Raw genomic sequence first — 22,846 nt, 5'->3', positions numbered from 1 at the left:
CAGGAAGAAATGCTGGAGCAAGGACAAGCTGGGCACCCATTAGACACCTCTGCTGCCATCCATCTCTGCACCTGACAGCCAACAAAGCTTGAAGAATAATGGCCATGTTTCTAGTCTGTGTACATTCCTCTTTGGGCCAACTCTCACCCGGAACCATACAGATAAGGGGATGCTGGGAAATGTAGTTCTCAGCTTAACCAAGGCAACCCAGCACAGTCCACCAGACTCCTTTAATTAAATATAGAATACTTAACGTTATTATTCATATCTTTGGGGAGACTGTACATTTTAATCATAATTACATGATAAATATTTCATGGTATATATCTTTGTCATATAATTAGGAATAAAAAATGTAATCTCAAAAAGATGATAAATAATTCAAATGGCTGAGGATGTGATTAAAGCCATGATTGAAATATGGTCAGAAGTAACTCGAGGTCCTCAAGCATGATATCCCAAGAAACATGTCACAACCAGGTGTTTTCAAAAGTGCATTGAAATGGAAATGACCCAAAAGGAAAAAATTTTTATGGCTGTTTGGGGTAGAAACCTAAAGAACCTATCTAGCTCACATTAAAATCTGGCAAGAAATGTTTTAGCCAGTTTATGAAATCAGTATCTATTCTTCTCTGGCCATTGCTAAGGCAGTGGTATTCATTTCACTCATTGTGAAAATTATCTTCTTTTTCTCAAACCCCTTGAGGTTATGGACTGTGCTATGTTACTTCTAAAGGCCCTCACAGCACCTAATACCAGGAAGACTGGCATTTGGAATTTAACTCTTGACAAATTTTAACCCAATTCCGTATTTACTGCATCCTACTTCATACAGCACTATGTTTGATGCTGGGTTGCTGTGAACTAGTGGGGTTCCTGACCTCTAAGGGCTCATTAGCCAGTACAAGAGACAAGAGACTACTCGTACACAAAATTTATTCTGAAACAGAAACAAATTGGACTTTGAAAAGTATAAGGAAACATGCCTTGGGGAATATGGGAAGAGGTGAGATCAATGTGATGTGGGAAATCTGGGAAGGCTTCTTACAGGAGGTGGTGGGAGAAGACCTTGAAGATTCAAACATCAAAGGAAGGTGTGTGTGAGACAAGCAAAGAGACAGATGGGGGCGGGGAGAGAAGGAAGGAGGAGGGAGAATATAGCTAAGATAAACTGAAGAACTCAGCGGGGGGGGGGGGGGGTTCGTGGGGGCATGACTTACCAGCAGATCACCTGAAACATTCTAAGCGTCTCCCTTAATCTACAGCAAAGTGAGTGTCCATGGCTTCCACCACTAAATCTCAAATACAGGAATAAACACTTCTATCAAGTGTTACATCCTAGGTTTATTTTTTTTTTAAGATTTTATTTATTTATTTGAGAGAGAAAGGGAGAGCATAGAGTGAGAGGGAGAAGCAGGCTCCCCAGTGGGCAGGGACTCAATCCTAGGACCCCAAGATCATGACCCAAGCGGAAGGCAGACACCCAACCGAGCCACCCAGGCACCGCACACCCTGGGTTTAAAGAACTCATGCCCTGTGGAGGAAACTGGAAACTCTTGGATGGGTCAAGCAAACTCTTGTACCATGAACTATGTCCATCCTTGCAGGCAGTCATTCATGTGGCATACATATATTTATTGAGCACCTACTCTAGTCCAGACACTGTAGAAAAAATGAATATCAAGACACCATCCTTATCCTAAATGAACTCACTACCTAGCACAGTCTGGAACTCAGTATGGGTCAATAAATAGAGAATGAATGAATGAATGAATGAATGAATGAATGAACAAACGAACAAACAGGAAAATAATATACATCTTCATCAACTATATACATAAACAAAATGGTGTAGCAGGTTAAGTGTTCAGGCTCTGGAATGAGGCCAGCTATGAATCCTGGTCCTGGTCCTACTAGCGGTGTAACCTGGAGGATGTTGCTTAATCTCTTGTAGCTTTGGTTTCCTTGTCTGTCAAATAGGTTAACAGTATCACCCTCATTGATTTGAGAGATAACACTATGCAAGGAAAAAAATGATCAGTGTGGTTTAGAAGATGATACAATCATTGAAGGACTCTGAGCAGGTAGAGGTAAAGCACTTCAGTTTTTCTTAACCTTCATCTACTCAAATACTTAGAAACATTACAAGTCCATACTTATAGAAGCTGAGAACCCCTGCCTTTCAAAGGCAAAGGGACAGCGGGTCAGGCCATGTCGGCATGGGGAGGAGCCTCAGAGAGCCTTTCAGAAAAAGCTGGAGCCTCGGGTCCCCCCTGCACGCCAGGGCACCCTGCTAAGTGGGCCAGAGGCAACCATGAGCCATGTTGGGAAGCAATAATTAAAGTATCTCCCAAGCTACTACCTGGCAGAATCCCTCCACAATGCTTGTGTTTGTGTTCTAATGCACTGAAAGTAAAATGTGCCTTCAAATGGCCCAGTGATTTCACGGCATAATGCATACCATGGGCTGACTTACCCATTGTCACCCACCACCACCTGGACCAAATGGCACCATGGAGTCTTGAGCGTCTATTTCAAAAATCCACTAATGGCCTTATTTTCCTAACTTTTACACAAATGTCTATTATTACCTGCCCGCTGATTGAAGGAAAGAAGGGAAAAAGACAAAGAAGTGAGAGAGGAACAGAGCGGGGATAAAATGAAGGACTGTATCCCCTGGATTACAGATCTGAGGATTAGCCCTACGCAGTGGCCAAGAGGCCTTGAACGATGCGCCATTGTAACATGCAGCCTGGCAGAGCCTTTTGATCTCTGAGGATGAGGAGGCTACTGTCAAAGACCCCTGATGTTTCTTCTAGCAAGTACTTGGCAGTGATGGATGACTCCATTAGAAGAATGGCCAAGACTCCATCCATGTTTTCTATGAGGCCCTCAATGTTCAGTAAGAGGCCAGACCTGAAGCAGCTTTTCAGATCTGTTCTCCAGATGTCCAAGGATCTGGGATACCCCTCACTCAGCAAGTTCTGACAGAGGTCGAAGGAGGCTTGTTTCAAACTGATTTCTTCAGTTTCTAATTCCTGACCTTTGTATTTCTGGAGGGCTAAGAAAAACAAAGACGAATCCCCTTCTGCCAAAAGTAATGACAATTCCACCCACAAATATTGGCATAGCCTCTGGCGTAGCTGTCGCCCCTTCCAACACACCCCCTTCCCTCTCTTGCCGCCGCCTTCTCCCAAGGTGCCAAAAAAGGAGAAGCTTTTACAAGCATTTTTGTCTCTTTAATTCCAAATCTACAATTAGATATGCTCAAGGCAACAAGAATTAAAAATAACTTTTCCTAATTTTTTTTTTTCTTCTCATCTACTCCACTCTTAAGCTCTAGTCAAGGAAAAAACATAAAAAAGATTAAATCAATCAAGAAACTTGCTGACAGAGGTCTAAATGCTGTCCAAAGAGGAAACAGGAATCACCCTCTCCTGGTTTTCACCTTTTCTAAAATTTCTGGTGGCCAAATTAAAATTTTGCCTTGATAGCCCAATTTAAATTTCGGATTAGTCCTACTGTTTCCTAATTAATCCCAAGAAGCTGGTCTCTGCCTGTTTCCACAGGTTTGTCCCCAATTACCAGCTTAGAGGTCTCGGGTAAATCAAACTGTTTAACTGTTTTCGGCCAAAAAGTGTTTCTTTAGAAACATTAAACATGCCCAGACTCAGGATGGGAATGGCTACTCAAGCGTCTCCAAGCAGAAGCCCTGTTCAATGCACAGATCAAATATTACTACTATCTCTAAGAAGGTGCTAAATCGCCATGAAGAATTCACCTTTCAGGAGTTAAATATATTCCCTCTGATCTCATTTGCTTTTCCTCCTAAGTCAAGTCAATTTATCACAAATTCTCTGTTAGTGAAGTCCAAATAAATGAGATTTCTCTTCCTCTTCAATAGCTTCGGTTTGGAGTCAAAAATAAAATCCTGGGTAACGGTGGGCAGCATAAGCACGAGATGTTTTGAAATAGTACATGTTATTGCAAAGCAAAGGTGAAGTCCAACCTTTACAAGTACATTTAACATCCTAGTAGCACAAGCAAAAGCCAGGCCATCAAGGAAGGACTGAGCTCTCAACGAACAGCACCCGTTCTAGACTTCTGCTAGTAACTGAAGTCAGTGTTCACCTGACGGACAACAGCAACAAAGGGCAACGTGCTGAGTGGCTGTTAACATACTTGTCCTCCACATCTAGGAGGACCGCTATGTTGGTCACGTATGGAAAGCTGGGCTTCTCCACAGTATCCCCAGCAATCTTGATGAACTAACAGTGAACCCAGCACCAGAGCTGCTTCCACATCCAAAGCTTGAAGGTGCACACTGCCATTATTCCAACCAAGGGTATTTCTGTAAATGGGAGAATGCTAATAACTGACTGCCATGTTAAGCTGCGAAATAATGAAAGAATTGAGTGATTTTTGTCAGGCAATTCAATAAGAATGTTCGGTCTTACCGGCTGAGGAGATATGGCTAATAAAACACCGAAGACAAATCGTCTGGCCTCTTTAAGAATACATGGCTGGTACTAAGAAAATCGAGAGCCAAGTATTTTGAGAATTATAAAGTGATGTTATAACAAGGTCAGGAGTCTAGGTACATAGGTTTTAAATTACTGCAATAGCCTATAACACAGTCCTATAAAGGGGATGAAAGGTACTTCATTACAACATTGGAAAAGCAAACTTTGGTGCTTCAGAGACCAGTAGGTATAATTTGTACGGCTTCTTCAGGTTTGTTGGCTAGGATGGTCAGAGGTGAAAGAATACTGCTTGGGAAATTAGTTAATGAAATAAACCACTGGAAATGAGCCTTCAATTACTTCAGTGTGACACCCTGTGACATTAAAGCTAAGGAAAGCAAAACATTTCTTTTTCCATTTCTCTATTCAAGTCAGGTGATTTGGAAAGTCAGACCACCAGTGGTGTATTCACAGAAAGCCAAACAACAAACTAAAACCAACTGCTTTTCATTTAAAGTAAGTTCTGAGAGCTGGTTGCCAAATTGTTAAGTTTTATTCATCAGGCAAGCTAACTTGTGTTGTATTTGCTCAATGACAGCTCTCCATAAATCACAGTCCCATTTTTACCTTCAGATTTCTTCCCTCGGGATATAAAATACTTCCCAACTAAGCCAACGATCCACGACAACCCACAAGTTCTGTGGGTATCCTTCAAATATGAAAGCAATGTTGGGGCGCCTGGGTGGCTTAGTCAGTAAGCCTCCGACTCTTGATCTCAGCTCAGGTCTTGATCTGAGGGTCGTGAGTTCAAGCCCCATGTTGGGCTCCACACTGGATGTGGAACCTACTTAAAAATAAAAATTTTTTTGAAAAAAAATGAAAGCATTGTTGCAACACGCCCTTGATCAAGGGAAAAGTACCTTTGTACTCAGTGGTCCAATGGGTATTTGTAGGCACCAGGCTCAACAGTGAGTTTCTCTTTGTGCTAGTTCCAAAGCAATGGAGCCAGCCAGGTGCCATTTTTTTTTTAAGGAAATTGCTGTAACTAGACCTAATAGCTTAAGTAAGTTCTTTCCCCAGTGAAAGATGGTGGCTGATCTACTCCTAGGAAAAAGGGGGCACTCACTCAGTCACTCCACTATACATCCTTGCTGCTTTGCTATTTCCCTACAAATGATCCTGTCTTTGTCCTTTTCCTTCTACATCTTATTAACCACACTTAATGAAGAACAGGGGTGGGCTCATTCCAGGACAGAAACAGTATACCATTTCTGTAACTTTTAAAAACATGTATGTGGATACCACATGAGCCTAAAGGCATAAATGGGTACAACTCTTAAAAAGAGAAGTGGGAATGGGGTGACAGAGGGGTACAAATGAAGCCCCAGGTATGTGCAAGGCTTTATTGTAAAAATAAGCAATTAAGATGGCAATATTAACTTTGTAAAGCCTGGATGGTGGACTTGTGTGACTGTTTTTCTGAATGCTTGAAAAAGCTTATCAGTTTTTAAAACAATATATATACTGGCAAACTTAAGAACTAGGAATCCTACAGATACGTGAGAACTACATTAATCTACTAAAAAGAAGAAAACCTAAAATGAAAGTCAGCTGACTAATGAATGAGAGCAACAGACTGAGTATTTTTTATCCAAGGAGAGCAAGGATTTGCTATTCACTGACTGCCAGGCGCACCCTCAGAAACAGGCTACACACTCATTTGTAACTCCATGAATTAGGTATTTTCTCCATTTACAGATGCTGAAGCTGGCTCAGAAATTAACGTGGCCAGTGACACAATGGATGAAGCAGAAAGTTAGGATTCAGAGTCAGGTTCAAAGGCTAGAATCAAGACTCAAGCTGTCTCGTCATGCTGCCCGACCCGATAAACTAGCAGACGCAATTCTGGAGGAGTAACAAGCCATACAGGTGATAGGCTCTATGACTCTATGGTATCTTGCTACACTCTTTCCTCTTTAAAATACTAACCAGAAGGTTCTTGAACAGGAGCTTTCTGTCCAAACTGCTTCTCCTGGTGCCCAGGTTGTCATAGTATCTTCATTATTAACCAGTGACGTGACCTTAGATTTAAAAGCAGTCACGAAATTTAACCGCCCCCCCTGCCCTCTTCACTGATAGGATAGCAGATGTGAGGACCGAAGGTCAGCCAAGTGCTTAAAAGCAGAACTTGGTCACACTATAGCATGATAGCATTTGTCAGTTATAATTGTCTACATGTCACTAATTGTCACTACCAGCCACAATTCCTGCCCCAGAATGGAAACCCAGGGAGAGCAGAGACTTTATCCTACTGACCACCGGAGTCTCAGCACCTAGCACAGTGCCTGGCATACATACAACAGGCATTAAATATTTGTTCAAAACCTCACACGAGGTGGCAATTAAAAATAAGGCAAGAGGGGCGCCTGGGTGGCTCAGTTGGTTAAGCGTCTGCCTTCGGCTCAGGTCATGATCCCAGGGTCCTGGGATCGAGCCCCGCATCGGGCTCCCGGCTCGGTGGGGACCCTGCTTCTCCTTCTCCCTCTGCCTGCCTCTCTGCCTATTTGTTCTCTCTCTCTGTCAAATAAATAAATAAAATCTTAAAAAAAATAAAAATAAATAAAAATAAAAATAAGGCAAGACACAAACGAGAGAATTTTCCCAACACATTAAGTGTATAAAGCAAGATTCTTCCATATGATCCAAACTTTATAAAATTATATATACTAGAGCCCGCAGAGTTGCTCAGGAGCCTCTTAGCTGTAGGTAAATAGGCACCTGCAGCTTCTCACTCTGGAACAGCCGGAAGAGTGAGGCCACGTGAGAAGCAGCTCACTTACAAACTGTCACCAGTCATGTGGAGCACCTGCCCAATAGGACACCTGCGGGTGCAAATCTGAAATATGTCATGAGTTCTCCAGGGCCAGGCTCCTCTCAGCCACCGCCGCAAGCTCTCTTGCATTCGCGCTTCAAATGCTCTAGGGGATGACCAGCCACCCATTACTTCAAAATACATCTAGGATACCTCCTCAAAGTAAATGTCGCCAAGACACATGGCATGTACCATACATCACACCATCCCAAATAAAATCTCCAACTACGTTCACCCAGGCATTTTCATTTGGTGTGGTTAAACAAAATCGGTTATTCACAGAAAATTCTGAAGGATGGATTTTGGATAACCAAAATATTATCTCCTATTGTAGGACTATGTGATATAATGCAATTCATTTTTTGCATGCTGTTATCTAAATGTTTCTACAATTAACATATTATATTAATTCTGTAACAGTTACTAAATGCTTACTGAATTAACAAAGCTGAAGGTCACATGTCCAGTACACTGGACACTATTCCAAAACTGTATTGATGGGGTGCCTGGGTGGCTCAGTTGGTTGAGCATCCAACTCTTGATTTCGGCTCAGGTCATGATCTCAAGGGTTGTGAAACTGAACCCCGCATTGGGCCCTGCGCTCAGTGGAGTCTGCTGGAGATTCTCTCTCCCTCTGCCCCTCCTGTTGTTTGCGTTCTGTCTCTCTAAAATAAATAAATCTTAAAAAAACAAGATTATATTGAAAATTGCTTTTGAAAAAGGGATCACCTCTATTATCCAGCTATACCAAAGTGGCCCAATGCTCATGTGCCAGAGTACAAAAAGATACAGTCCCTGCTTTTGATGGAATGTAATACAGGAGGCAAGGTGTGTACATACAAAAATGTTAAAATGCCAGGCAGTATATGCTAAAGGTATATAAACAAGAAGTGCTTCATGCAAGTTTTGAGGAAGCATATACTGTTGTAAGCTGGAGTAAGGTTGGAAGGCTTCATGGCCAAGAGGATCCTGAACAGGACCTTGCAGAAGGATTCAAATTAAAACTGCAAGGGCAATTCAGAAAAGGGAAAAGCCTGAGCAGACTGTGAAATCTGGTAGTCAGTGTGTGTAATTGAGCAACAGTAAAGCAAACAGCCCGGCACTCACTCAGAGTACAGAATCCTAATGTTTTCTCTGGGAAATGGTAAAAAGTACAGCGTTGGGGATGGGGGGTATGGAGGGTGTGGGGAGAAGGGAATGGGGCAACGAGTAGAGGCTCAGGGGCAAACACATTTGGGAAAACTAGGTTTAACAAAGTATCAGGTATGGCTCTACTGCTGGAGTTCTCCAAACTCTAGCACAGATAACGTGCACTGAGCCTCCTCCTCCTGGGGAAGAAATCATCTTATTTGACCACCCAATCCCTTTTCACTGAAGCGATGCATACACAGCAAAACAACTTAGGACACACCTCTTTAACAGATAACAAAAGCAAAACAATAAAGGGCTTGAATGCCAAAGGCAAACTTTGAGGTCTGGCCTCCGTCCAATCAGGCCTGGATTTTCCCCACTACAAGAGGAACTGCTGATGTACCCTTAAGTTTCTACACAGAAGAACTCAAACCAGGTATTGCTGCCCCCACATAAGCATCTACTTGTCAGAATCCCCAGTGGTCAGCCCCAGCTCCATTCTTCTAAGACCACCTGGACAGTCGGCAGTGGCTTCCTGGTGATCTGCAGGCCTTGGACACATGCCTTCTCGTAAAGTGATTCAGGGACTTCTATGAGCAAAGGGGAGCACTGGACAATCCCAAGCACAGAATGAGAAAAAGAGCAAGCGTTTTTAAAGTCTTGTGTGGTATAGAGCAGCTTTCCCAAATTAGAGGTGGCAAGGCATGTGTTATAAAATCAGTTCAGGGGGCCATAACCAGCATTTCTTGAAAGAAAGAAAGGAAATAATAAAAAGAAAGAATGAAAAGAAAGGCAAGGCAAGGGGCGCCTGGGTGGCTCAGTTGTTAGGTGTCTGCCTTCGGCTCAGGTCATGATCCCAAGGTCCTGGGATTGAGCCCCGCACTGGGCTCCCTGCTCAGCGGGAAGCCTGCTTCTCCCTTCTCCCCCCACCACTTGTGTTCCTTCTCTCGCTTTGTCTCTGTCAAATAAATAAATCTTTAAAAAAAAAAAAAAAAGGAAAGAAAAAGAAAAAAAAACAGATGCATCACATGTACAAAGGGCAAGGAATACTTTATGAAATTTGTTTCTATTACACATACTGGATTGACCTCTGTTCAAATGTATTTCCTACTTGGATCCCAGCTAAAAGGTCTGAAAGTCACTGTTCCAGAAGACGCAGAACTCCGGGCGGAGGCTGGAGGCTGCTGTACTCCCCAGCTGGGTGAGGGGCAGTGGGAGAGGAGCAGCAGAAAGAAGAATCATCAGAAGAGACACTTAAAAACAGTGAAGAGAATATGGAGGAAGGAAATCAAGGAAAACACTAAGGTATTACCCCTGGGTCATTTGGGGGAAAGGTGGCTATAATCCCAAACAGGCAAACTGTGAACGAGAGCGGGTTAACAGGTCCACAAGGGGGGGTAGGGAGACACATTCAGGTTGAGACACATCTGGTTTCAAGAGACAGAGGACATCCAGATGTAAGTACACAAATAGCTCTCCCACACCACGAACTCAAAACAGGTCCCCAACATTGCTTTAATTTTAGTCACCTTTTACAATACCGTATTAATTCCCTTTCAGTTAAACAATGTTTTAAATTTATGCTTTGTCCTCAACCAAGTGGTTGCGACTCTGAAAAGCACATAATCGCACTGAAGAACCAATGCCATCAGTCTCTGGCTATGACATTATTTACCATCCCAAGGGCTTCACTTTGATTTAGCGTTTGATGGATAAGCACAGACAGGTGTGTCATTTGGCTGTTTGTGCGCGTACAATGGGCCGCAGCAGCGCAGGATGTGTGAGCCACATGAGCCCTACTGCACCAGCACGGGGACAGTCCTGCCAAAGGGCGCCCGTCAGCTGCCACACTGTCTGTGCCCACCCTGTGACGCTACACAGTCGGCTCAAGGGCCCTGCTGATCCAGCAAGAGGGCATGAGGGAAATGGCAGAACTCCAACAGATCACTTTAGCCGGGACTGAATCCCCAACATACACCAGAATAGACATAATTAAACGAGGCAGTGTGGACTTAAAGGTAAAATGTCATCCCCACCAGGCCCTTGATGAAGCGAGTTTTGCTTTACAGAAGCCTTTTTATGAAGTAAATTACATTAATTACCAACATTTAAAAACATCCAACATTTAAGGGTTCTGAATCTCTGATTTATTAGACAGCATGGAAATAACAGGTTTAAATTATTTTACAAAAAGAGCTCTAGCTGCTCATAAACAGCAACTGGGCTTTCTGGGGGTAAAAACAATTCTTTGGACTACCACACAAGGACACAAAGACTCCTCATCCTATACAGTCAGCATGAAAGGGCACACAGACAAGTTTTTTGTTCAGACAGAAAACAGAGAAATCCACATACTAAATAAGGTGTCCACAATGACTATAACGCATCCCTTAGGGGATAAGTATGTATTTGTAGGAAGCAAAACAAAGCTTGCCATAGAGAAACCACTTTCACGAGATGATTAGGTGGACCTGCAATGAAGAAAATACATTTCAAAAGATGGGTTCAGACTTACACTAAGTTTTCACTGAAACACTCAGAAAATAAAAGACCTTTCTCTGTATCAAAAGAATTTCTTAAAAAACATGTCATGGATAAATTTCAGTAAAGGTCCAAGGCCCATTCAAAACATACATTTGCAAATAATATAAATAAACACCAAAGTCTGACCACAGAAACACTATGTGGAACTAGCTGGAACAGGCCAAGCGAAGTTCGTGTTCTGTTTCAGGGCATTACATTAAAGTGAATCTCATTCTCACTATAATTTTTTTCTTTTTAACCTTAATCACCAGCGGCTGGGCAACTGAAATGGACATGAGAACTATATAAATGTCACAGAAATATGTAAACCTTGTTAATGTTTCCAAAAATTCATTTAGAGATAGAAACAGGTCCAAATAGATGCCTGTCTAAATGTACTGCAATTACGTTACAATTATTTTTCCAAATACACAGATATGCTCTGTCTTTTCTCAGCTCATTACTGACTCAAACAATTTGCCCTTCTGGGATCAATTGTTTGCTAATAAATAATTGTTTACAGTCACAAAATGAAGTTAGGAGGTTTTCTTATTAGTTTTCCTTCTGCACCCTAATAAGATTGAAAACTAGCTGATTCCCAGGAGTCTAACCTTAACCTTGCTTTGTTGAACAGCCCAGGAAACGATGAACCATCTGCTTCGGAAAATAATGGACGGCCAAGAGGAAATACTGTTTAATTGTAGATTAACCTCCTCATGAGGCAGTCTGAAGCAGCTTTCGAATTAGCAACTACAACCAGCAAAAGAAACAAATGGCTCAAGAGCCTTTTCCTCCACCATTTAAGGTCCAGAAAGAATGCAAAAGGATTTTTATTACCTATATTTATTTACAAACATGTATTTCCACAGTGGAAACAAAAATTGTCAAGGTCAAAACTGATTCTCAAAAGTGTAATCACTGCCCTCCAATTTTGTTTGCCCAGAATACCCTTAATGCAACAAACCATCAACCGTCTCATGCACTTAAAAGTGTTCGTTTAAAAAAAAAAATCAATAAAAACCTCTTTTCCATTATTTTCAGGTTCTTATAATATTAAAATTAATATATTTCCCTGGTTTCTTTGTTAATAGTAATAAATCCACCATTGGGGAGTACGAATTGTTTTATTATCATCAACATGGCACTTAAGTAAATGAAATCTTGTCAAGTACATGGTGACCTACAAGTTCAAAAGAAAAAAGAACAGCATGAGATCAAAATGGCCGGCCAGGACAAGAAACACAAAAGTGAGAGATTAAATGCAAACACAGCCCTTTATCCAACAGGCTTCACATGCTAAGTCTTTGCTAAAGTCAAACGTGTAAAAGTATGCATGATATTGAATATTTAATACTCTGCCCCTTTTCAGGGACTCAACCACTTTAGCAAGGGTGCTAAACCATTTTAACTCAGACAAGTAGAAGAATCCTGAAAACATTCAGTCATTCCATATTTATTGAGGCCTGGACAGAGAGGGACAGAGAACAGACAAAGACCCCTGGGGTAAGTATTTTATGGTTTAACAAGAGCCTAAGTCCTCAGGCCTGGTGCAGGTAATTAAGTAAAGAGCTTTGCCCTGGTAGTACCAAAAAAATGTAAATCGTTCCCCTCTGTTAACAGTTACAACCAAGAGCCAAAGACAGCTATGAAAATTTCAAAACTACGGAAATTTGCTATTCCAGGCAAGGCCATATTACTCTGGGTTTCCAGTAAGACCTGAAGGTCATTCACTTTGTGTAAATATTAAAGAAACAACCTCTGTGGAGAGGAAAGATTTTTGGCAGTTCAAATTCTTAAATATCTTAAACAGAATTTGCTAAAATAAATTATTCTTGAATTCCTCAACTTAATTTTGAAGCAATGAGCTAGTAATAACTCCAGAGATTCAAATAATAGTGCCTATTCAAGAAGAATGAGAGTTTGACATTCTTCTCTACCAAACAACTAGGCACAATTTTATCCATCAGACGTCTATCAACCTACGGATATTGAAAGCTTGGGGAGAACAAGATAAAATCAACTCCAACCCTACAGTCAGCTGTAATATCGAGCAGGCATCAACAATGCTATTCATGAATTTAGAAAAATTAATAAATCCTGGGTTGAATGCAAGAAAAGGCTCAAATACAGGTGAAGCATACTCACTTGGGTTTTGTTTCTGCATCTGTCACTTGGCGAATGAAGATACCATCTTCAGGATGTTCTGTGTCATCCATTTCATACATATACGACGATGCTATTGCAAGCGTGGTCCCATCATTACTGAAGGCCAGGGATGCAATGCTGGTGGGGTATCGATGGAACTGGCACAGTCGCTTTTTGTTAAATGGATCCCAAATGTTTACAAATCCATCAGAGCCACCTGCAAGTCATTTCAAAAGCAGTAAAATAGTTCTTAAAAGCAGGTACAGAAAAAAACCATTATCCTTAATGGTTAATTTTTAAGGTCACAGAAGTTACATTTTCCCCACAGACGATAAAATTTTTACTTCCTAAATGTCAGAAAAAACAAGCACAATTTTTTAAAAACTCTTCCTGAGTGTAATTAATTGTCTCACGTTCAGTTAAAGCAAAATTGTTGGGGCGCCTGGGTGGCTCAGTCGGTTGGGTGTCCGACTTTTGATTTTGGCTCAGGTCATGATCTTGGGATTGTGAGATCGAGCCCCACAAGCCCCATGGCAGGCTCTGCGCTCAGTGCGGAGTCTGCTTAGGATTCTCTCTCTACCCCTCCCCTCCCTCTACCCCTCACCCCCTTTTCTCTCTACAATTAATTTAACTGGAATAAAATAAAGCAAAATTGTTCTCTCAACGATGGGATGTACGCACACATGCTATGCCATACCCGTAGCAAATGTATTGTGGATGTTGTGAAAGGAAATGGCATTGACTGGGTAAATCTGCTCGATATTGTTCTCCTTTAGTCTGTGACACTTGAAGGCATACTTCTTCTTCTGTACCTCAGGGCTTGGGTCCAAATACTCAACTGCCACTCGGCCTTCAATGGAGCTTAATACATAACCCTGTCAAGAGGGAACCAGAGAAGGACAAAAACAGTTACTCCAGCTTCCAAAAACAAGGCACTAATTTCCAAATTCAATCTGCACTAAAGAGGATTATTTCAGAAACGAAACTACAGCCAGCTTTTAACCGGGTACAGGTTTTAAACTATATTAACATAGCTATGACCAGTCCAAGAGTTAAAGAACATTTATACCCATTCTATAAAAAAAGAAAAATAAGGCTATCACATCTAGTAATTTTGTCAAATCTAGACAAGAATTTTAAAGTGCTTCAGTATCATTTATTTGTTGTCTTGTCCAGAGGGGGCTCAAATTTGTGCTCTGTGCCTCTTCACCTCCAACAACTCTTAAGAACTGTGTGTCCTTCGGCAGGGGCGGGGGGGGGGGGGGGCGGGTATCAATGATCCGAATCAATGAGAACACCAGCTTTCCACCTCAGTCATTCTGCCTTTTGCATTTAAGTAGAGCATGTTGAGTTCACACACAAACAACACAGATTTTCAACAATCTTCAAAGTAGTTTGCCGTTTCAAACCTTTTCTCACCTTTCCTTGAAATGACAGTATGTCAAAGAAACTAAAGGATATGATTAATATGAACCCTATATTTTATTTTTTAATTCTAAAGGTATGAAAAAGAATTATTCCTGGAAAACTACTTGAGGAAAAAAAAAATCAGTGAAATCTTAAACTTCCATCATCAACTAGAAACATTTATACTAACAAAGTTTTAGACATAAGACATAAAAATAATATTTATAAATACAAGGATATCTTACAATCACAGTCAAATCTTTAAAAGTCACATAACTTCAATGCCTTATCTTCAATGGAAATTTACAATTTCCTGAGAAAAAGAACTGTGATCACCATGTGAGGTACCAGCCTTTCGAGATAAAGGGCCAAGAGAATAACTGACAATTGCATCTAGCTCCTCAACCATTAAAGGACAGCAAAAGATTTCAAAGATATCTGTCGTTTTTAATGACTTTTCCTCTCATAAAATTCTTATAGCAGCTGACACCACCACCAACTCTCCTTCAAACTTTAAGGATTTGAGGGGAAAAGAGGCTCACTAATAAACAGGGCAATCTTGTTTAGCAGTGACGACGGGGAGGGAAACCTACCCCATGTTTCAAAAGAGGTAGTCATTACCTAAGGATTATCGCCTTCTCTTAAAAAAAAAATCCAAGTTCTGCTGTCAGACCAGCTAAAGAACTCAATTAGTATCAGAGTTACAAAGAGGCAAAAAAAAAAGAGTACAGCAAATTCCATAATCCCAAATTTCCAGATTTAAATTTGAAATCACTGGCTTGGTAAATTGAAATATGTGCAAAACGCTCTCTGATTACCATATACCTGTCAAGCATCCTGGACCAAGAAAATCAGAAGACCTCTATTCAAACCACTGACAGATTACTTAATCTCTCTGAACATCAAGATCTTATATGAAACTGGGTTAACACACCACTCTATAACACAAGGCGGTTGAAAATGTAACTAAATCAGTACTCAAAACATTTTTTAAAAAGCAAAGCTTTAAAAGGCAGTGACCAATGAGATGAGATCTGATTTTCAAATTCGCAAACAGGGGGTGGGGAATAGGTCAGTACCTGCTTGTTTGGAAATGCCCGGATGCAGCGAGTCTGGTACTTGAGGCTGGACTCCCGCCGCTGTTGCACGTAGCCCATGTTCCGTAAGTCCCACACCAGCACTCTGCGGCCTGCAGTGCCCACAATCAGCCGGTCTCCAGACACTGAGAGGGTATACACCTTTCGAGAAGACCAAAACTTACTAAATCCGCCTATTTGCCTAAACAGGCCATTTTGTCCCCAAAGAAGTCCACTAATTGTGAAACCATAAAAGTTAGCTGATCAGGTTCTCAAACACAGGCATTAAATTTTAAATGCTACGGTTACACAAACCAAGTAATGTGCACAAAATAATCAATCCAAAATATTCTTAACACTTAGTCATGTATCATATAATGTACATTCTAATTAATTCTGCAAAAACACTTTTGAAGACTTAATTCTCTTGGTTACTAAAACAAATTCAATTATTAAGCAATTTTTCCAGCCTTCTTGTTTCATTTAGTAACAATGTAAGTGTAAAAACTACTCAAAAAAGGATAATAAAGTCATAAAAACAATTCAAGATACCTCTCGATAGGCTTCTAGCTTTTCATAAAATAATCATTTTCCAAGTTATTTGTCTAAGACCACCCTTTAAAAAAAGATTTCATGTTGTTAACTCTAAAAATCTTGATTCTCTAGCTGTCACAGTGAATAAAAAGGCCTTTCCAAGAAGAATGAAGGAGCCACCATTAATTAGCTGCTTAGCTGCTTTTGGTGGCATATGTACTCAAAATTAAAAGAACAGTGGTCTGGCATGTGACAAAGCACATTCTTGTGCCTTGATGTCCTACTAAACACTCAAGACAAAGTTCATCTTCAGCGAAAATTTAAAAAGCATTTTCTCCCTTACAGGCATCTATTTTCCCCACATAATGCCCTTTTTACGGTATTAAAAAAATTTCCATAAAAAATTCCTTTATAATCATAGAATTTCCTGCCAGCAAGTATTTCAAGTGGTTTGTTTTCAAATATGTCAAATTCAAACAGCAAATTCATGAAAATAGTGCCAAAATGTATTTTCCTGATCATATTAAATACTTTTTTTAAATCTAGACTTCAGGCATAAAACTGTACTCTGGTTATTACTTTCAGCTAAGAAGCAACTCTAATTTAATCTGATTTAATATTTTAAAACCCGAAGAATCACTATTAAAAAATGAAGAGAGCCCACGGCCTGGTAAGACATCTCTTTAACATTCAGTAACTAAACCACAAAGTTAGTAATCACTGATGTGTTAACTATATACCACCACCCCAAAATACCAAGTTAGGTTTAACAATACAACAACCCAAGAGTCGCAGATTTCTGACCTTAAAATTCAACAACTAATTTGACTAAGGGAAAAATCAGGAATTAAAAAGATTCAAAACAGTAGATTTAACGTAAGCATGTTTAAATAAGAGAAATGCGAGATCTACTGCAGTTTATTCAGAAAGCACAATGTCTGCAGAAAAATAGAAATTAACCTAAGACATGTGAAACGCCAAACTTGAAAAACACAGAATCCAGAAAGAGATCGATTTATAACAGTACAATCAGATTGGGAATTTTATCTTAAATCTTTACTATACAGGTGACACACAAGCTTCTAATAGGGCTTTCCATCCCCACTGATCGTAAATCATGTGAAACCACTGTCATGCTACTGACTAGGTATATACATTTATCAAAGAAAGTATTAAAAAAGGTGACATAATGAACCTTGCTGAACCAATAAGCAGCTTGATTCAGTGTGGCTGTCCATTATACAATATTCTGTCAGCAATTTATCACAGCTCTTAACATGTTACATACAACCATAAATCAAAACTAGAAACAATGCAATTATTTTATTCTGAACAAAGGTCTTGCCAGGAGTAGATTCGACTGTGATGTGACAGAAATAATGGCTCTTTGGATGCCCTACAGTATATAATGATGGCCAACAGGAACTGAATAGTATATTTACACTAAGGAAATAGACTCAAGTGAAGGATACCTTTAAACTGCTAAAACAATCAATCTTTAAAATTAACTACCACCTGATAAAGTCTGATGAGGATAGAGCAAGAATGCTCAATTACACTTTCATTGTACAGATCAAAAGATCAGAATAATACACAAAGTTTCAGTTTTAAAAAAGCTTTCTTCAGGAGAGCCTTCAAACGACATCTGTCAACATTAAAAATAAATAAATAAATGGCAAACCCCAGGGAATACAGGACACCTTTCTCACTAATTTCAACTTCAAGATAACCTATTCCACTTTTTTTTTTTTTAAAGATTTTATTTATTTATTTGACAGAGAGATAGACAGAAGAGCACAAGCAGAGGGAGTGGCAGAGGGAGAGGGAGAAGCAGGCTCTGCACTGAACAGGGAACCCGATGCGGGACTCGATCCCAGGACCCTGAGATCATGACCTGAGCCGAAGGCAGACGCTTAACCATCTGAGCCACCCAGGCGCCCCCCATTCCACCTTCTTAACAGTCCACTCAAATGAAACCTCAGGTCATAAGTGAAAATGAGTGATGCTCTGTCCCACTTCCTGGTTTGGGCATGTCAAACCCAATTTAAGGCAATCCAACAGTCTTTGCTAAATGACTTCTCTGAAAAGGCATTGAGTTGCTTCTTAGTCCCGGGATTTAAAGCATTAACAATACAGAGCAGTGGGTTTATTTAAGCCACTACTATCCAGTACAAAGATGACAACAAACAGAAAAAAAAAGCTGACCCAAATACCAAAATCCAATCCCTTTGCTTCAAAAAAAATCAACTTTTTTAAAAGTAATCTACGCCCAATGTGGGGCTCAAACTCATAATCCCAAGATCAAGAGTCGTGTTCTTTACTGACTGAGCCAGCCAGGCACCTCTCATCAACTCTTAATTAACCTTCAAATTCAACACCATATTCATCAAACGTGTATCAAATCAAATCACCCCAAAGATTATAATTTCTATTTTGAATGTAAAGAGCCTACCTTTTCAGGCTGAGAGAAGGTCCCTGCATTACAAGGAGTTCTGGGATCCCACAGTTTAACCGTCTGGTCCCAACTCCCTGTCACCATCACATTCACTTCAGGGCAGTATTCAACACATCTGATAGGGGCATCATGGGTTCCAACGAGATTTTCTATAGGGGGAGAAAGAAAAAAATCACCCACCTTTACTACCTCCACTAAGCAAAGATTCCTCAAGTGAACAATAGAAGGAAACATTGATTAAACTATAATGAATCGCCTTCCACCAACTCAATGAAAATGTCTGCATATAGAAAAATTTCTACATGACTATCAATAGTCATCCATTCCTCTCTGTTCACCTTACAATGCATGGTTTGATTCAGTAAAATGGTACATACCAAAGGCTGACCTGAATTTCACATTACATTAAATTGGTGGCATATCTGACTTTTTTTCCCTCATCTGATTCTAGATTCCTTAAAATCAGAAACCTTGTTGAACACCATAGTTCTGACTTTATCTACTGCAGGTTCTGACACACGGTAGGTACTCAAATACCTGCTGAATGAAAGAATGAGTAGAGAACTCTGGTCTCCTGGATCTGGATAAAACTTACTGCATTAAAGCCAACATTTATAAGAAACTTATTTACGTGGTAACAGGATATCTGAAAGCTAGGGGATAAGGCAGGCAGGGAGTCTTATGATTAGTCCACTTGGTTTTCATGGTGGGTCAAATTTCCAACAGACAATTTCTTTCCTTTCAATTTCAACTCTTCACACTATCGCATCCATTCATTCAACGAACATCTACTAAATGTCAAGTATGTGCCAAAATCTATGCCACATGCTAAGGATACAACAAAGAAAAATATGTGATCCTGATCCTCAAACAGGACAACTACCTATTTAAAAAATGTATCATTTAAACAAGAAAAAAAAATGACCTCATGAAGTTCAGCAATGACCTCCTGAGAATAAACAGCTAATTCCCTTAACTATGGTCTCCATATCAAAAATCTTTGTATTTGTGTTTTTTCCCCTAAGTTTTCCAACAAATAGGACCCAAACCTGCAAGCTAACTTACTATATAGAATAATCTAACAAAACCAAATAGTTTTGCAGTTCTAAGTTACATGACAAAGTGACTTTCATGAAATAACCTCTTCTGAGTCTTTTTTTTTTTTGACAAAATATCGTGCTCATCTTCTTTGCATTCTCCCATCGTCCCGCTAATGCTCAGCTAGTCACCTCTGTGCCGTGCCACCTGCTTCAAGGACATCTATACTTAATGTATGCACATACAAAAATAATGTTTTTAATGCTCCACGAGCTCTGTACATTTGAGTTCCATTCCATTTCTGCTCTGTTCCAAAGTCACCATAAAAAATTGGTGAAGTCATTTCCTACCCAGGCCTCTAAGAAACTAACTTAAAAAAAATGTCATCTTATTATTCATTCAATAAATGTAACTGAAGCATATTCTATGCTAAATCATCACACAAGCAGAATTAACATAGTAGCTGGACAGGACTGGCTATTTTATAATACCAGATTTTTAAAGAGCTATCATCCTTCAGTCTGAACTAAATAAGCTTCTGAAAAGAGAACACTCAAACATCAGCACTGTCCTGGAAAATCTTAATGAGCAGCAGACTACTATGGGGTCCAGTCCACTTCTGAGGACAGGTACAGGTCAAATACTTAAGGACAACTTCATGTAAACACTTAAGAGTGGTGATCCTAATGGAACGAATTTACTGAGAAAGTACATGCATATTTTGTGATCAGTAATTTAATGGTTATCATTTAAACAAAAAAGTCTTAAACTGAAGCTACTATTACTTGTAAACAACTTGGGAACTAAGCAATTCAGGAACCACTCTTCCTAAATAAACATTTACACTTTAGTCCCCTAGCTGAGAAAACAATAAACTGATAAAAATGTGCCCATATTACCTTGATCAGTGTTCAGATCATGCATTTTCAATTGATGGTCTAATCCCCCACTCCAAGCATGTGTTGGATCCTACAAAATAAAAGTTTCAAGTCATTCAAAAGTTAGAGACGTTTACTAAGTGTTTCAAAATTCCTGTTTCTACAGCCAACTGTTCACTTTATGCTCAGGATGATGTACACTGGGCTCTCACACACACAAAATAGAGCAAATAAGCGGTCACCAAAATGACATCAGCAAAGTAAGGAAGGACTGTTCACCACACTGGCTGAGCGCACACGGGCATTCCTATTTCCTAGGGAAAACAAAAAACCTTCCTTCTGATAAGGCAACCAAATTTTATTGTCTTGTAAATCTCAAATACACACGTCATATATCCACCAAGTTTGCAGGGTTACTCTTTTTGAAAGAGGAGACCGTTTCCGCCGTCCGCATAACCCCAACCCCCCAAAAACCTGTATTTGGCTCAAGACAAGTGTTGAGGGAAATCTTAAGAGCTGGCCAAGTAACTACCGACAGAGGCTTCTACCCGACACTGGTAGAAGGACGGTATCAGCACAGGATATCCTAAAACAAAGGGGGCAGGTGCGCCAACTGAGGACACCTACGTAGAAGGCGCAGTCCAGGACGGCGCCGGTGTGCTGGTACTTGAGGCGCATGGAGTTGGCCGGCACATCGTAGAGGCGCACCGACGTGTCCCAGGAGGAGACCAGCAGGAACTGGGAGGTGTTGGGGCTGAACTTCACCGAGGAGATGCCGTCCTCGGGTGGCTGGTTCAGTTTGAACTCGTTAGAACCGGTCATCTACGGAACAAGCGACCAGTCAGTCCCCAGGGGCTCGGGATGGGGCGTTGGGCCGACTGCACGCCGCGTATTCAGGGGACTTCACCGTAAGGAGGTGCCGTACGGGGCGGGGGGCTGTCCTGGGGGGGAAGGACCTAGAGAACGTCGGCGACCCGGGGTCTGCGCCTGCGCAGACCCCGCGCGCCCGCCGCAGGCGGAACTCACCCCCCCACACCCCGCCGCCCCTTCTAGGTGCCCCAACCTGCCCGGCCCGCGCCGGGGTACCCCTAACTGCAGCCCCCAGCATAGCCTACCACGGGCTCCCGCACCCCGGCCCCTCCGCCAGGCCTACCGCCCCGGACGCTCCTAAAATAGAGAGGATTGAAAGCGAAACGGGTTCCCCGCGGCCGGCTCCGACCTGGGATGTCACTAAAGAGTCCGCCCCAGAACCCCGTCGCCTCGCCCCTGCTACCTCGGGCTCCCTTTAGAAGCAACTTGGCCGCCGCTGACCGTCGCCACCACCTCCTCGCTTCCCTCCGAGCACTCGCGGGCTGGGCGAAAGAGGCGGAGAGGAAGCTCCAGCATATGGCCGCCATTGGCTAATTTCAAACGCCAACGTCTCGCTCGAGGCAGCCAATTGGTCCGCTCGGAGGCACGGCGACGGTCAACCCAGCCATCTTGTTCCGGCTCAAAGGCAAACCGCGGCTTTTCCGATCACGTGGTCTCCCTTTATCACAAGGCTGAGGCGCGCGTCCTCGAGAGGGACGACGGGAAACTACAATTCCCAAAGTGCGCCGCGCCGAGGCTGAGCCCACGCACTCTCCCGCCCTTGTGCAGCACGCTGGGAAATGTAGTTTCCTGGGGGCCGACGCCTGGCCGGTCTTCTGAATAGTAGGCGGGAAAGATGCTCTTTACAATTGGACCCGTGGCGCACTCCCCAACTCGGTCTCTCAGACGCAAGAACCCCATTTTGGTCAATACTTCTGTAGAGCTAAATTATTCTCCCTTTCACTGGACATGCATACGCCCATGAAGTTAACCCAAAATTGGAGTGGAAATATTTGCTCTAGTCAATTGCATTACTTTTCCCTGATTTATTCTCATTTTCCTGGCGTTTCCACCCCTTCACCAGGGTCTCACATTTTCCATTGTCTTAAGATCTATTGATATCATAAAAACTCATCCTTATTTTTACTATGCTTTATCCCTCCATTCCATCTTTCTGCAAACGTTTATTGAGCACCCACTGAATACCAGGCCTGGTGAGAGCATCTGGGAAGATACATTAATCAGACAGTCCTTGCTTTCGGGGGAACTCCCTGTCCAGAAGGGTGGACAGACTGGAAAAGAATTACTTTGCAGTGCGTTAAAGCTCGAAAGCTTCTGTATATTTAAGCAGGGTCCTAAAATGACAGCTACAAGCTTCTCCCCATTCACCTTCCCACCCCAAAAACTCCCTAGAGTTGCAGTCTCAGTTTGCTCCCGTTATCTGTTTCTAGACTCCTACAGAAATAGGAGAATTG

At 41.5% G+C, this 22,846-nt stretch overlaps 1 protein-coding gene across 4 annotated transcripts in view; it reads right to left on the bottom strand.

The window, feature by feature from the left end:
• BUB3 (BUB3 mitotic checkpoint protein) overlaps positions 1 to 21,987 on the bottom strand; it is a 35,600-nt gene extending 13,613 nt beyond the window's left edge. For 2 of the 4 annotated variants that reach the window (XM_064595402.1, XM_064595404.1), the window contains exons 1-7: positions 21,796 to 21,954; positions 21,150 to 21,344; positions 20,544 to 20,613; positions 18,604 to 18,755; positions 15,621 to 15,779; positions 13,832 to 14,009; positions 13,135 to 13,351 (exon numbers count right to left, since the gene is read on the bottom strand). In XM_064595402.1, the coding sequence (XP_064451472.1) occupies positions 13,135 to 13,351; positions 13,832 to 14,009; positions 15,621 to 15,779; positions 18,604 to 18,755; positions 20,544 to 20,613; positions 21,150 to 21,344 (971 nt within the window). In that variant the 5' untranslated portion in view covers positions 21,796 to 21,954. Of the gene's footprint in view, positions 1 to 10,590; positions 12,170 to 13,134; positions 13,352 to 13,831; positions 14,010 to 15,620; positions 15,780 to 18,603; positions 18,756 to 20,543; positions 20,614 to 21,149; positions 21,345 to 21,795 lie in introns of those variants that run through there. The other 2 variants (XM_045879022.2, XM_045879021.2) reach the window with 2 other exon arrangements.
• Between the last annotated feature and the right edge of the window lie 859 nt (positions 21,988 to 22,846).

This window comes from Mirounga angustirostris, unplaced genomic scaffold, assembly GCF_029215605.1.
Source record: "Mirounga angustirostris isolate CCGP_5_RB_7025 unplaced genomic scaffold, mMirAng1.0.hap1 SCAF_6, whole genome shotgun sequence".
Lineage (NCBI taxonomy): Eukaryota > Metazoa > Chordata > Mammalia > Carnivora > Phocidae > Mirounga > Mirounga angustirostris.
This window is presented reverse-complemented; position numbering and strand designations above follow the sequence as displayed.